This window comes from Mytilus trossulus, chromosome 5 (assembly GCF_036588685.1).
Source record: "Mytilus trossulus isolate FHL-02 chromosome 5, PNRI_Mtr1.1.1.hap1, whole genome shotgun sequence".
Classification (NCBI taxonomy): domain Eukaryota; kingdom Metazoa; phylum Mollusca; class Bivalvia; order Mytilida; family Mytilidae; genus Mytilus; species Mytilus trossulus.
The window spans coordinates 55,884,428-55,900,859 of NC_086377.1; the positions used below are offsets into that span (position 1 = coordinate 55,884,428).

General features: G+C 32.2%; 1 protein-coding gene across 1 annotated transcript; it reads left to right on the forward strand.

Annotated features, from left to right (window-relative positions):
* Positions 1-13: 13 nt before the first annotated feature.
* LOC134718937 (ras-related protein Rab-11A) lies at positions 14-11,965 on the forward strand. The gene is made up of 6 exons (XM_063581796.1): positions 14-318; positions 2,835-2,946; positions 3,808-3,891; positions 4,620-4,813; positions 6,545-6,625; positions 8,891-11,965. Exons 1-6 carry the CDS (start codon positions 279-281, stop codon positions 9,028-9,030), a joined length of 651 nt encoding a protein of 216 aa, XP_063437866.1. The 5' UTR covers positions 14-278; the 3' UTR covers positions 9,031-11,965.
* Positions 11,966-16,432: the final 4,467 nt, after the last annotated feature.

A 16,432-nucleotide genomic window follows, 5' to 3' on the forward strand; every position in this document is an offset into this window, starting at 1 on the left:
TTTTTTGCATTTCCTCTTGCGCGGGTGACGTCATTTGGTTGCGCAGAACAAGGGGCGTCAAAATCGCCATATTGGCTGCTACAGTTGTTGACAGAAATAGGGTCACCTGACAAATCTATTGGAATCACAAACATCAGAAGTTGAAAGTATTTAGTTATCAACAGGTCACAAAGTCAACTGGTTCAAGACTTTGAAAATCGACTTAATTGTCTGAATTTGAGGAAGGGGTCAGAAGAATCTTCATCTGAATTCCTGCTTCCGCCAACTTCCGGAAAGAAATGGGTAGTAAAGATGACGAGTACGATTACTTATTTAAAGGTACAGCCCTTATATTTGTGTGATAAAGTCTTACATTCATTATCATATTTACAGTTTACATCACCATGAACGACTTGAAGCTTTGTTCGCACCCCGATGTAATGTTGTTGATGTTTTGTTTTGTTGTCATTACTACAGGAAATGAAATGTCAAAAACTTATTTGTTGAGTGACAGCTTAAACATTTTCTCTGTAGATGTTTATCGGCTTATTACTTTAGAGAGTTCCCATTTCCATCAATTGATTTGACATTTGTTTACTTTTGAAATGAAGGGCATCTAGGCTAGTGTTCAACAAGAATTGAAAAAAAATTTGGTCGCTAAATAATTTGTCCCTTAATTCTTGACTTGAGTATAAGTAACACTGACATGAAAGTTTGCTATACTCAAAATATAGTAGTGTCATTTATTGATCTTTGTTTTTTTTATTGTGTCATTTTTTTCTACATGGGAAACACCTACAGCTACAATACACCTTAACGCTATTTGTCCGCCATTACTGGATATCTTTTAAGTCATGAAACAAAATATCTGACACCTCAATGGAAAAGTAATTGTTGTTTGCGTCAAAAGTTCAAGGGGCCGGTTCAGCCGGGATTAGTGATAAGGTATATGACATTGACAGGTTATGGCATACAAAGCTAGAAAGTCTATACATGTATATCAATACCATTGAATCTTTGTGGTCCATTGTGAAAAATATATTTTCTCATTTCTCTTTTATAACTCTTAAATATAATTTAGCTGTTTAAAATAAAACTTGCAATGAATGAATGAAATATAAACATAAACTGACCAGTTACCCTTGAACATGTTGAATGGTTTAATGCTACAATCATGTAAACATGAACTGATTTCAAGATAAAAAGTAAGAATTTTACAGAAGATATATTTAGCAATGTCCTGAATGTGGTTCGTAAATGGTTATCTGAACTTTTGACTAATTTACTTCCTGGAGAAAATGAGTCATGTTGTGTTTGTAAACAAAGTGACATGGCCAACGATCAGGTCTAAAAATAAAATAAAATAAAAAAATGAATCATAAATGCAGGCTATATATATATATATATTTAAATAAACTTAACAATATAAAATATTAATTTTATTGAGTTAGTGTGGTCTTGTCAGCTTTGCAAATTCTTGCTCACTAAAATTCAATTTTTGACAAAATGGCTTTGCACAAAAGAGAAAAGGATAAGAAAACTGAATGTCGTTACTGTCAGAGTAAAATAAAAAGCAATGCTTATACTTATTATATGGATGATGAATTTGATTATATAACAAAAGGTAAGCTATATATTTCAATGACAAAAATACAGGCTTCTTAAAGAAGTATATTGTCAAGGTTCAAAATTTAATGCTGGGTTCACCTATAGCTAAATTTACCTTGAAAATTTGGGGAAAAGTTGGGAACATTTAGAGATTTTTAAATTTGGTATTGTCAGCTTAACATCATAAAACCTTCCAAGAGGTAAAATGTAATTTAAAAAATAAACTACTTTAATTACTTAAAAATATGTATAGTCACTACATACATGACATATAAAATGAAATTGAGAATGGAAATGGGGAATGTGTCAAAGAGACAACAACCCACCCATAGAAAAAACAGCAGAAGGTAAGGACCTTGTCAAAAATAAAAATAAATACTTTCGCAATTCTGAAATATAATAGCCCGGTCTGATAATTTGAGTCTAATTCGATGGAAAATGAACAAATATATATGACTTTTTAGTAGGAGGGAGATTGATATGCATATCAAACAAAATTAAAAGAAAGATAAAAATTGTTGAACAAAAGATTCCTTTTTAAATGTTTTACTAAATCTTTATTTGTATTACTTAATATATAGACAAGTAAGAAGATTGTCTGTTTTCAGGATATTAGGATTAACAACAATACATATACACGTAGTACAGTTCATTGACCACAAACAAGTCCTGTTGTTACATTAAACATTTTTTAACATACAAAAAAAAATTATAAATTACATGTAGCGTGTCTGTTAGGCTAACTTTTAGAAAAATCTTGTCCTTTGAAACTAAGCCAAACTGACCCAAAAAAATCATCATTACGGTTTTGTATATATTTTTAAAAAAAATGTCTGATATAACTCTTTCTAAACATGCTTAAACAACAATCATAAATATTGAACTTGTGCATATTTAAAATCAAAAGATCTTAAGACTTTTGCACACAAATTGATTTATTTGGTCTTCTTATTTGGAGCCCCACTTTTCTTCTGACTGTTTTTAAACTCTTACCTGTAAATTGCTTAAAATTATGTTGATTCCTGAAACTCTGGTCAACTAAACTTTAATAAGACCAGTTTGGAAAAAAATTACAAAATCTGATCAGTGGCCATAGTAAACTGAAGAAAACTAAATTTACACAGACATTTTCACTTGAATGACTAGAACAGACGAGTCTGCTGTATGAATAATTAAAACAGTTGCTTAATTTCTAATTTCATGTAAGAAAGCATATTTTAGTATTAATGTATATTTTTCTATTACAGTTGTGTTGATTGGTGATTCTGGCGTAGGAAAAAGTAACCTGTTGTCAAGATTCACAAGAAATGAATTTAACTTAGAAAGTAAAAGTACCATTGGTGTGGAATTTGCCACAAGGTAATTATACAAAGTAAAATTGAGAAAGGAAATGGGGCATGTGTCATAGCGACAACAACCCGACCTCAGAGCAGACAACAGCCAAAGGCCACCAATGGGTCCTCAATGTAGCTAGAATTTCTGAATTCCGGCAGCCGTAGGTGTCCTTTAGCTTGCCCCTAAAAAATATGTATACTAGTACAGTGATGATGGACTTCATTTTAAACTCTGAATTATACACAAGAAACTAAAATTAAAAATCATACAAAACTTACAAAGGCCAGAGGCTCCTCACTTGGGAAAGGCGCAAAATTGGAGCAGGGTTAAACATGTTTATGAGATCTTAACCCTCCCCCTATACCTCTAGCCAATTTAGAAAAGTAAACACATAACAATATGCACATTAAAATTCAGTTCAAGAGAAGTCCGAGGACAAAGGTTTGATTTTAGTACATCAGAAAATAAGTTTTATAAGTTTTCCTTACCATATAACAAATTACTGAATGAAAACAAAAGGATGATGACTGTCAGACAAAAAATCAATTGGTAAGACAGAAATTTAAAGATTATTAAGTTGCAAACCGTTAAATTTCAATTAGGCTCAATCATGCCCTTAAACAGTTTTGCAGTGACCATTTCACTTAACAAAGTTGAGCGAAAGATAATGTGAACTTCAAATAAATCAAATTGTCAGAACTTAAGATTTGAAACGATTGACAAACTATTCACTAGAGACAGTATGTCTTTTATAGAATTAAGACTTATCTGTCATGTCTGTTATCAAATGCTCACAAATGATTTTCAAATAAATTGTCAATGTATTTGCAGTGACACTAATAAAAATAAACACAATTTTAATGATAAACCTTTATAATTATACAGGAGCATACAGGTTGAAGGTAAAGTGATAAAGGCCCAGATCTGGGACACAGCTGGTCAAGAACGATACAGGGCTATAACTAGTGCGTAAGTACATTTTATGGTTAGCAATGTGTAGTATCAAGATCAGGTTTGTACTATAGTCTATACAATTTAGTATTGAGAATGTCAGAGACGGTGCAGGTGACTTTTGCTGGATTCAGTGAAAACGGATGCGACATGAAACTCTGAAACCAAAATTTAAAAAAACCTACAAGACTAACAAAATCCAGAGGTTCTTGACTTCGGACCAGGAGAACAAATTAAATGCATCACAGTCATGACAGTTAAACATGTTTTGTGAGATCTCAACCCTCCCCTTATACCTCTAATTTAATTTGACCCTTTTGAAATCTTCCCTGAGAACATAATTAAACCTCTTATGATACTTTTGATTGTTCTGCTAATCTTGTTTCTGTTCTGCAAAGAATGGGAAAAAAATGGATTAGAAATCAATGATCTATGAATACAAATTTGAACAGTCTGCACGGTTAGCCACTAGTCTGATGCCCCAGACTAGTAAAATTTCATTCAGACTAGTAAGTTTTTGCAAAACTTTTTTTGGACCGATAAGAAAAATGTCAGGATATTGGTCTTCGGACTAGAAGTTGAAAAAGTTTTTGGTGCAGACTGATTTTAGTATATAAAGAAAAAGAGTTTTGATTAAAAAAAATGATAATTTCTAGTTAATTTGCATTTCAATTTATGCGTTGTCATACTTGTAAAGATGTTTTATCATGTTTATCCTACATTGAAATGATTTTGTTTTCTTACAGATATTATAGAGGTGCTGTTGGCGCATTATTAGTGTATGACATAGCTAAACATTTGACATATGAAAATGTAGAAAGATGGCTGAAGGAACTAAGAGACCACGCGGACAGTAACATTGTCATTATGTTAGTAGGAAATAAAAGTGATTTACGGCATTTACGAGCTGTCCCTACAGACGAAGCAAGGGCCTTTGCAGGTAAAAATCATTTACAATTCTTCAAGGTTGTCATGTGATTATTAAAAAAGAGATTATTTTAGGGTAGAAAAGTTTCAAACATACTCATAAATCTAAAATAAACTGATAAAGCAATGGCTTAAGAAGAAAAAGACAACCAATAGAACACAAAACACAACATAGGAAATAAAAGACTAAGCAAAACATACCCCAAAAAGAACTGGGGAGGATCTCCTGTGCTCTGAAAGGGGAATTTCTGCTCCACAGATACATTTCCCATAAAAAACTGGGGAGGATCTCCTATGCTCTGGAAGTGAAATTCCTGCCCCACAGATACGTACCCACCAAAAACTGGGGAGGATCTCATGTGCTCTGGAAGGGGAATTCCTGCTCCATAGATACATTTCCCATAAAAAACTGGGGAGGATCTCATGTGCTCTGGAAGGGAAATTCCTGCTCCACAGATACGTACCCCCAAAAAACTGGGGAGGATCTCATGTGCCCTGGAAGGGGAATTCCTGCTCCACAGATACGTACCCACCAAAAACTGGGGAGGATCTCATGTGCTCTGGAAGGGGAATTCCTGCTCCATAGATACATTTCCCATAAAAAACTGGGGAGGATCTCATGTGCTCTGGAAGGGAAATTCCTGCTCCACAGATACGTACCCCCAAAAAACTGGGGAGGATCTCATGTGCCCTGGAAGGGGAATTCCTGCTCCACAGATACGTACCCACCAAACACTGGGGAGGATCTCATGTGCTCTGGATGGGGAATTCCTGCTCCACAGATACGTACCCCCTAAAAACCGGGGAGGATCTCATGTGCTCTGGAAGTGAAATTCCTGCTCCACAGATACGTACCCCCCAAAAACCGGGGAGGATCTCATGTGCTCTGGAAGGGGAATTCCTGCTCCACAGATACATTTCCCATAAAAAACTGGGGAGGATCTCATGTGCTCTGGAAGGGAAATTCCTGCTCCACAGATACGTACCCCCAAAAAACTGGGGAGGATCTCCTATGCTCTGGAAGTGAAATTCCTGCCCCACAGATACGTACCCACCAAAAACCGGGGAGGATCTCATATGCTCTGGAAGGGGAATTCCTGATCCACAGATACGTACCCACCAAAATCTGGGGAGGATCTCATGTGCTCTGGAAGGGGAATTCCTGCTCCACAGATGTGGCCCCCATGGTGTTGCTCGTGAATCATTATAACTGACTTGTTAATTGAAAATAAAAGTGGGAGAGATGTAATTACATTGACATAGTAATAAAACTTTATACACTACAACAATAACAATACCTGATATAAACTGGAGAGGTGAAACAAAAAATTTGTGAAACTCTTCTTTAATAAACATAAAAAAGATGTTGTATGATTGCCAATGAGAAAACTATCCAAATGAAACAGAAATAACTAGCTACAGCTATATACATGATATAGGTAATTTGCAAAACAATTGTGCTAGAAAAATTACATTATATTGCTATTTTAAACTGTTGTAATAGCTAAATGAGAATTTTCAAGTCAGTTTACAATCATGACAATAGATTGGAGTTGATTAATTCGCTAATGAGACTATTATCCAACAAAAACAAAATGAGAAAGATGTAAGCAACTATAAATTGCCACAGGAATCATGCATGTTTCCATTTCAGTCAAATTTTTGAGAAAAACTTTTGCTTTATACTTGTATTTCGATGTGTCTTTTAAAAGTATGTATTTTCATATTTGATTTTCTATTTCAGAAAAGAACTCCCTGTCTTTCATTGAAACTTCAGCATTGGACTCAACTAATGTGGAGTCAGCATTTCAAAATATATTAACAGGTTTGTGGTAGTTTTTAATCATTTTCCTTCAAAACTCAGTGTCCTAGTGATCCTAAGTAGTTATTTCTGTAATCACTAGCCAGTCAACACTAAGGATGTGTATTTGAACAAACTGGTGCATGTGCACTCAATACCAATCTTTATTGACTAGGATTGTCAGTTTTCCTATCAAAGGTCAGTGATTTTCTTTAGGCATTGTGGCTTCCTCCACCAAATGAAACTGGCAGCCAGGTAATAGCTTAGTGGGTGCTTAAAAGTGGCGTTAAAAACACAAAAAATCAAATAAAATCAAAACTCTAAACCTCTCAAAAAGTGCAGAATTATCAACAAAAAAACTTAATACCCAGGAACTGATAAAATAACAAAAACTTAATCCCTAACTGGTGAATACTGATGGAAATCTATAATACTAAAATTACGAAGTCCAATTTTTCAGCGGTCATCACGTAAAAACGATGAATCAAAGAATTCAACTTTATATATCACTAATATAGTACAAAGGTGTAGATTGAAAATTACACCACTCCAGGCCCTTTTGTTTTCCACGTAATTAATATTGCCAATAATTAAGAAGTTCCGGTTCGAGTCCGATACTGTAACCAATAGTATATTCACCTGTTACAGGGATGATTCCACTATATAGTTTAGGACCGCTAAGCGGCCCTCAATTCCTCCAGCAGCCCAAAAAAATTGTGTGAAAATAAATTCCCAATTCAGAAAAAAATATTTTAAAATTGATTTTTCCGGAAATGTTTCCTGCACCGATTAAGGCAATTACAATTTTTCCCATTTGTCTTCAAAGTGTTTTAAGATCCGAATAAGAATGATGTAAACGAAAGATTGTTAAGATAAGATATGTTATCATTTTGTTATTATGTGTTTTTCTGAGACGTTTCTCAATACCTTAGTTCTCGTAAAAGCAGACCTTTAAATGAAATATGCTTTTACTAGATCAAATACACCCATAGCATTTTCTTATGGGAGTATTTGATTTCGTAAAAGCATATAGATAATAGATGCTTTTTGTCAAAATGGGTCACATATTAAAAGCAGACCTCGACAGGGAGAAAAACTTATAAATTATCAAAATTCAATAGGCGCCGATTGCGTAAAGGTTCTGCCTGGCTCTCAAATAAAAAAACAACTGTCTGCGCATTTTTGAAAATACACGACAGATCATTTATGATGAAAAAGGATATCCACACACTATGAAACAGGTGAAACTTGATACAATTTCCGTTTTTACAGGAAAATGATATTATTTCATCATAGATTTTATGCAGAAAAAAAAATCCCAATTATAAGAAAATTTCCAATTTGATGAAAATTCCCAATTTTGATGGTCAAGGGACCCATTTGAAAACAACTGGAATCATCCCTGTGTTACCTATTACCTAATCTGTAAGTTCCGCATCTGACAGGCGCACCACCAAACGATGTATTCAGGGTTAATATGCGCTATATACACGGGTCATAATCACAGGGTTGACACTACTAAATTGTCAAATAGCTACCTATTGTAGTATTTTAATCAGTAAGACTTTCTAAGATAACAAGACTAAAAATGAGGAACAGTTTTCAATTTGTTAGTGGGCATACATGACGTAAAACAGCGAATCAAAGAATCATCTTTATTAATAACTAATATAGGACAATGTTAACGTTGTTGATTAAAAAATACTCCATTCCATGAACCTTTTGTTTTCCAAATAATTAATATTACCAATAATTGATAAGTTCAGTTCGACGGGTTCAAACAGAAAGATTTGAAAGCAGAGAAAAACTGTGTATCTTATAATTCGCATGACTTTATCAGATGACAATACTAATACTAAAATAAGGCTTGCGCATAGTTATATACCTTAATTCAGTCATGGACCCGCGATATTAAGGGTGTGTTCTAGTAGTATATAAAAGGGTGGACATAGCTATTTTGAAGCAAAAAAAAATCACCAATTTACCCAGACAACTGTACAGTTAAGCCTGCAGGCTAATCTATATAGAGAGACTGGCATTGTCACTAGAAAAATAAAAATGCATACATATGCTAGTAAATTTACGCCATCTTCATTTATATGGCTTTAAACAAATTCATCCAATTTAAAAGAAATATTATGTAACCCATGTTTTATAATATTGACAAAAGTACCCAGAAATTTGTGCTGCTTGTATTTACATGGTGATTAGGGAACTGCTTTGTTGGGATTTTATTATTAAATATTTATATGTCAATACTAATCCATCAAATTATTTTTCTTTTTTCAGAAATTTATAAAATAGTATCACAGAAACAAATCCGGGACAGCCCTGACGACGACAACACACCTAGCAACAATGTACAAAATATCATAGTCGGACCTACAGATAGCTCCACGCCAAAGTCTAAGTCATGCTGTAATGTATGAGAGTCGCGTGGTTAGAAAGAACAATTAATAAGACCAATGATATGTCTTTATGACATCATATTGAACGATATGTTACTAAAGAAAGGGGAAGAACTCCACAGTTTCTCATTTGACAACATTCTGCATTGTAAAAGGGGCTTGTTTCTGTAATATCTTGTAATATCAACATGTGTTTAAATGATAATGGTTATATGGTGCGATTGTTACATTGTGTTAATGTTTAACATATTTTAATTTTATTATTCATGATGGTTTATACTTATTCTACTCTGTAATTAAAAAAAAAAACCCGACAAATAGAAGTCGACTCAAAACTTAAAAATATTGTTTTTTTCCTTGGGACATATTTTGGGAGACATTCTTTTACCATTTCTTCTTTACGCCCTTTTGGCTTTATTCATGAATACATTATCAGTTGTAAAGAAATAAAATTTTGAGTCCATTAATCTTCACTAGAATGTGTGAGACTATATGAATGATTGAAGTTTGTTTTTTATACGTTGTAATTAAGCTTTCTGATTTGCTAGTCGTATTCATTACATACTGTCATGACTGTGATATATAACAATAATGGAGATCCATAATAACTGTTGTTCTTGTAACGAACTTATTTTTCACTATACCCACAACTTAACTAATTTCAACTCAATAATTTCATATCTCCATTAATTTGCATGATTCTTTATTCACTAGATAACTATAGATTTCATTGTACAAGAAAGAATCATTGGCTCAAACATCACGTATAACATTCCGCTAATGGTTTTGAATGTAAACTTGAATTCCCATGTTTTGTTCCTATGGAAATGTTTGTTGATACAACTGGATTGTATTGTTGTAAATTAAGCTTGTTTTACACTAAAAGACTGCCAGTAAAATGTATTTTTATGATTTTAACAGTCTGGCCTTGCAGTCATAAAACTTTGATGCACGATTTTTGTACTCAAGAATCAACCAATCAAAATGCTGTATTTCATGTTTCAAGCATAATTTTTGTGCTCTGATCACTTAGCAAAGTTTTATGGCTTCAACCCCTGTACCGTAAATGTTTGAATATTGGTGTTCCAACAAGTAGTTAGAAAAAATCTTGGTGCAGACTGATAACGAACATATTTTTAAATTCAGAATAAAGGGTGGTGGTTTTTATATTTTTGCTACTGTGTGTAAGATAGAAAGTGCATTTAAAAACCTTGAATGTATTGAAGAATTAACCTTAAGTCTGTAATCAGTCCTGGGTATAATTTATGACGCTCCAGGACAAGCCTTATTTATTTGATTGTGACTGACTGGTATGGTTAGATATAATGTAGAATGAAGTCAACATGTAGAATCTGTTTATCTATTATAGCTATATCACATATTTTTAAACAAATCTGTACAATTTGTGTGAGTGTATTTTATTTAAATGATGTAAGAATGTGTGGGTGTGATTGTGTAATTATTATACAGCTAGACTTATAATAGTCTGGCTATTTGTTGATGTTGTTTCTCAAATTTCCATTTGTTTTGAGGTAAAGTCTGTACATAAAAAAAGTACAGGTAATGAATGCATTTGTGTATAGATTAATTTGGATGTAACACCTCTTCTGATTGGCTGATGTTATTTTGTTATCAGCCCATAGACATAATTTAGTCATGTGACCGTGACGTCATCAACTTTTTTCATGTGGTTTCTACCGTTTAGGAAAAAAATTCTTTTTGAAGTCATGAAAACTCTGTACAACAAAAGATCAAATTGTTTTGGTTGCTTGATATTTAAAGTTTAGAAATTGTTTCTGAAATATCAATCATGAATTAGGGAAAAGTAAATTTTGTTTTAAGTGTATACTGGCATTAATAATGTGGCTGTGATTGTTTATTGACTTGAGGTAAAATGCTTAAGTATTGGTAAAGAAGACTGCCATTAAATGCAGTGGCAGATCCTGAAATTATCATAAGTGACTGCCTAGGAGGGGGCCACTATGGTCATGCTTCAGTGATTCCCTATATAATCAACCAATCCTAGAGAAGAGGGCCCTGGGCCTCCCCCTAAATACACCTCTGAAATTGAGTAACAAAAAGGGGGAAAAACACTAAAATATAAATCCAATAATTACATGTTTTGAATAAGTGACAGCACCCTTTATTTCTACCCTAACATTGTACAATATACCTCATTGCTAGCATGTTGGTATATTTTTGTTATTGCTTAATTAACTCAATATTATTACTGTGTATATTTGTTAATATTTGATGTAAAAATCTTGTATGAGATTATAATAAATTATTCTTTTTAAAAAACCTTATAGTCCTATACAGTCAAATTTCTAGTGGGCTTTGATTACACATTTCAGCTCATGTGTTTATGGTCCAGTGGGAAAGGACACATGTTCGATTCATAGGTATTTTCTTAATCTGCCTTCAATGTCATGATACATTGATAAATTTATTATGTTGGAAAGATTTCAAGACAAAATATATCAAATGAGTTAAGTAATAAAAGATGATATAATGAATTATAGTAAACAGTCTTTTTTGGTCGTATAATGCCAGGACTGTAAGAGCTGTGGAAACAACTTTGAGGCCATTCTTAAAAAAATATCTGTTATATGTTGCCTACCCATACCTTGCATGGTCAAGAAGCGAATTAAGTTGTTTGGCTGACAAATTAAATTATGAATTAAACGAGAAGACAATTTTGAAGCAGGAAAGAACTTTAAAAAAAAAATAACTTATTTGTGTAATTTTTTTTTAGGGTGGGTGTATGGATAGGTAGGCAACATAAAACAACCTTAATTTTATGTATGGCCTGATCTTACTGTGATTATAATGTAAATATATGTTTATTTTTTCATCACAAATGCTTGTTTATCGTATGTCTGTACGAGTGTATGTGAGAGTTGAGGAGGGTACATTTTATAAACAAAACTGATAGAATAAAAATGTTAACATTTAACTTGTTGTTTATATTTGCCATACTTTGTAAGCATTTGACCTATTATGTCTGTTTGTTTTGTTCTCAAATTGTTGTCAATACAATGGAATTTGATGGGATTGTCATAAGTGAGAGGTTTAGCTAGCTATAAAAACCAGGATTTATCCACCATTTACTACACAAGAACATGCCTGTACCATTAGTCGGGTATTCATTTGCTCTATGCGTTAAAGCTTTTGATTTTGCCATTTGAAAACAGACTTTGTTTATCTTGGGATTTACTGGGTAATGTGAACCTTTTTGTCACATCTTGATAGGTTAGAAGTGGCCTTTCAAATCAGAAATCTAAAAGTAGTCTATTTTGTTGATAGCTTTGCTCATTAGATCTTCAATTAATCTCGCAGAAGTAGATCTGTACTTCTGATGAATTAGATGAATTACAAATTGAAAAATGGAATATTCTGAAATCAGGTATTGGGTGTTGTTTGAGCGTACTACAAACATAATCTCTGTTAATATAAAATTCAGATGTGTTATGGTTTCCTTTGAGACAACTTTCCATGGGAGACAATCCTTCCAGATAAAGTATTTATCTTCTCATTTAATTAGTAACAATTTTTTTCTGAATAACTACAAAAGGACTGCCAATGGAAAATTGAATGTTAGATCTGGGGCATAATGTTTCTATTTCTTCAATTTCTGCAATGAAGGTTTTTTTTCAATTTTCTTCTTAAAATATATCTTTCTTCTTGATGATCATTTACACTATTGCATGATAACATAGTCCCATACTTCTTTAAAGCTTTGTATTTTAGAAGGTGGAAGACCTGGATACTTCATACTTGGTATATGGATGACTCATGTTACAAGGTTACCATCAGTCATCTCCTTGACCTTATTTTCATGGTTCAGTGACTACTTGAAAAAAAAGTTTTAAGATTTTTTGTAATGATAAATTCTCTCTTATTATAAGTAATAGGATAAATATATTTGGCATGTGCGTACCTTGCAAGGTCCTCATGCCCGATGGACAGTTTTCACTTGACCTCAATCTCATTTGATGGATCAGTGAACAAGGTTAAGTTTTGGTGTAAAGTCCATATATCAGATACTATAAGCAATAGGTCTTGTATATTCGGTGTATGGAAGGACTGTAGGTGGCACGGTAGTATTTCCTGGTCCATAGGGGATAAATTTTCACCCATTTCTAACACCACGAAAAATTATACATTCACAGTTCATTTTACTATTCAGAAATGAATTTGTGTATTATGACTGTTTTCTTTTTTGCAATTTATAAAACCTTTGGCCACTTGTGCTTTTAAGTCTTTTATCATGCAGTGAACACAAAATTTAAAAAAAATCCCCAAAATTCTTTATCTGTATGTAAAATAATTTCATATTTACATATTTATATCTACACCTGATTCATCCCCGAGTTGGGGAAAGTATTTCAGTTAATACTGTATGTTTTGTCCAATCACACTGTTCAGATACATTGACTTAGTAAGGTAGAGTACACAAAAGAGCAACCTTAATTCTGGAATGAAAATACTACTGTGCCACCTGTAAGTCGTACATGTCCAACTGGCAGATGTCATTTGACCTTGACCTTATTTTCATGGTTTATTGGTTATAGTTAAGTTTTTGTGTTTGGTCTGTTTTTCTTATACTGTATGCAATAGGTCTACCATCTTTGGTGTATGGAATGATTGTAAAGTGTACATGTCTAGCTGGCAGGTGTCATCTGACCTTGACCTCATTTTCATAGTTCAATAGTCGAAGTTAAGTTTTTGAGTTTTGGTCTTTTTTTTCTTATATTATATACAAAAGGTCAACTGTATTTGGTGTATTGAAATATTTCATGATATGTATGTCAATCGCACAGGTTTCATTTGACCTTGACCTCATTTTCACGGTTCATTGCTAAGTGTTAAGTTTATGTGTTTTGGTCTTTTTCTCTCAAACTATAAGCAAAAGGTCAACTACATATGTTGTATGGAAGAATGTTTAGCTGTACATGCCTGCTTGGCATGGTTCATCTGACCTTGACCTCATTTTCTTGGTTCATTGGTCAATGTTTAGTTTGTGTGACAGTTGTAATAACAACATCAACATAATATCAACGATTAGTAAAGAAGGCCTTCATTTCATCATGTACACTCTTGTATGTTGTTAGTGTGGTGTGCCTTTTTTTTGGTACCATTTTTAAATGATTAAAAAATAATCATACTTTTGTAGATATGTGATCCTGGTTTTGTTCAAAACCTGAATTGTTAGTTCACAAAAAAAACACCAACAGTAGTCTACATTTTCTTGTGTTATAATGGGCAGTAAACATAACATTTTGAAATTTCATATTCTTTTATTTCATATTTATTAATAAATAAAATTTCAACCTATAATATCCTGGTTCATTAAAATAAGCTTAGCGATAACAATAAAACTTAACAATAACAGTAAAACCAATAATAGCTGAAACTACCTTCCTCTACACAGGTAGATAACTCCATCATCTTACAGTAAAACCAATAATAGCTGAAACTATCTTAAAAATGTTAATCATCCTATACAAAGATAGATAACTCCATTATCTTACAGTAAAACCAATAATTGTTCACTAGAGCGCAATTATTCATAATGCATTTTCCATAGGGTACCACAATAACTACCACTAGTGTTCCGTATTTTTTTTTCTCAAAGACTACACAAAAGAGGGAAAAACGATATGTAAAGGAGCTATTCTGAGTACGATCATGGGGTAAACAAACTTGCCGGTAAAATGTAAACAAATAATTGCGCTCTTGTAACCTAATAGCTGAAACTAGCTTAAATGTGAATCATCCTATACAAAGATAGATAACTCCATTATTTTATATTTAAAGTGACTGTACTGTAACTACAATTTATTCTTAAATCCTTCTTAAATTATTTTTTTTTATATTGCATAGTATTATCTAAATCAGTCGGTTGGTATATCATATATATATATATATTGACTAGAACATATCCTATTGTCTAACAACATTCACTTCAACAGGAAGTACACCTTGACAAAGCTACTTACTGATAAGACCAGGTTACAAAATTGTGAATAATTTCCTGTTTTAGTCAAATTATATACTCATATCATAATATCATTTATGTGTTTAAAAAAAAAAAATACAGGTTAACTTTGGTCTCATTGAGGAAGTCTTTCATAGAATTGTGACAAACTTTTTTTCAAAATTCGTCTTAAAATGCATAAAATTTACAGCACTATAGATAGTGGAGTAATTTTATGTGTTTTTTTTAACACAAATTAGTATTAAAGGGTCAGAAATATTACAAAAATAAATAAATCTATGAAAAATGTAGTTGTAAATGTTTGTATGAAAAAAGAAATTATTTAATAAATGGCTATCATTTTTTTTGATTTTATTGAACCATAAAACTAATTTTTGACTCTTCACATTGAATAATCCGCGAAGCAGATTATGTAAAATGTGAAGAGTCAAAAATTAGTTTTATGGTTCAATAAAATCAAAATAAATTATTGCCATTCATTATAAATAAATCTCTATCAAAAATAAGGTTCAAAGACCTTTTTATATTATTTATATAAACAATAACAACGTACACACATGTTGGCGTATGAATACTCAACGTCAGAGTGGGCGTGTCGCCATCAAAATTGACAACATTGAAAATAAAACTAATAATTTTAACCAATCAGAAGACAGTAAAAACACCAAATTTATTTATTTCACAATAATCACTTTTCAAATTTAGATTTTTTTTATGAAAAGTTTATTTTTCAACCCTCTTCAACCATAAAAGTTAGAACATGATCACAGATGAAAATGAACATATGTTAATATCAGCTTGTGGTTATACACATACTTAATTATATTTTAAATAATAAAATAAGCACTTTTCAATTTAAACAATTTTCATACATTTATAAAAGTTTTGTTTATTGTATATAAGAAACTGCTATGCTGAGCACAGCTGTATAAGACTGCAGAGGTCCAACCCTGAACAGTTGGGACAAAAATAGACACTACGCAGACATCATAGTATAATATGAACACTAAAAAATGTTTGCTGTCGTATAAAATATGGAACCCAACCAAATGACCAGATTAAAATATTATGACTTATCAATGTATAATGTTAAGGGGGCTTGCAGGTAAAAATCTTTTTTTTTCTTTCTAACATAGGATTTTGCTATTATTTTCTATAAACATGATAAAGAAACTTTTGCCTATACCTAATAGAAAATAAAATTAAAATATGGGATCACCTTTAATTTAAGCTCACACACAATCTGCCTTCAAAAGAAACTTGCATTTTTGTTTATGTAATTTTTTTCTGTTGAACTAATGGGAGAAAAAAGGTGACATTTAAATAAAATAAAGAACTAAATTACAGAAATTGCTTAAATTTAATAATAGTTTTGTTTAAGTAAAGATTGTTTGAAAATAATAATAAAAGATATAGGTCAAC

Coding starts and splice junctions, on each gene's coding strand:
- LOC134718937 (XM_063581796.1), top strand. CDS start 279: ATGGGTAGTAAAGATGACGAGTACGATTACTTATTTAAAG. Junction 2,947..3,807: donor GGTGTGGAATTTGCCACAAG/GTAATTATACAA, acceptor ATAATTATACAG/GAGCATACAGGTTGAAGGTA. Junction 6,626..8,890: donor ATTTCAAAATATATTAACAG/GTTTGTGGTAGT, acceptor TTCTTTTTTCAG/AAATTTATAAAATAGTATCA.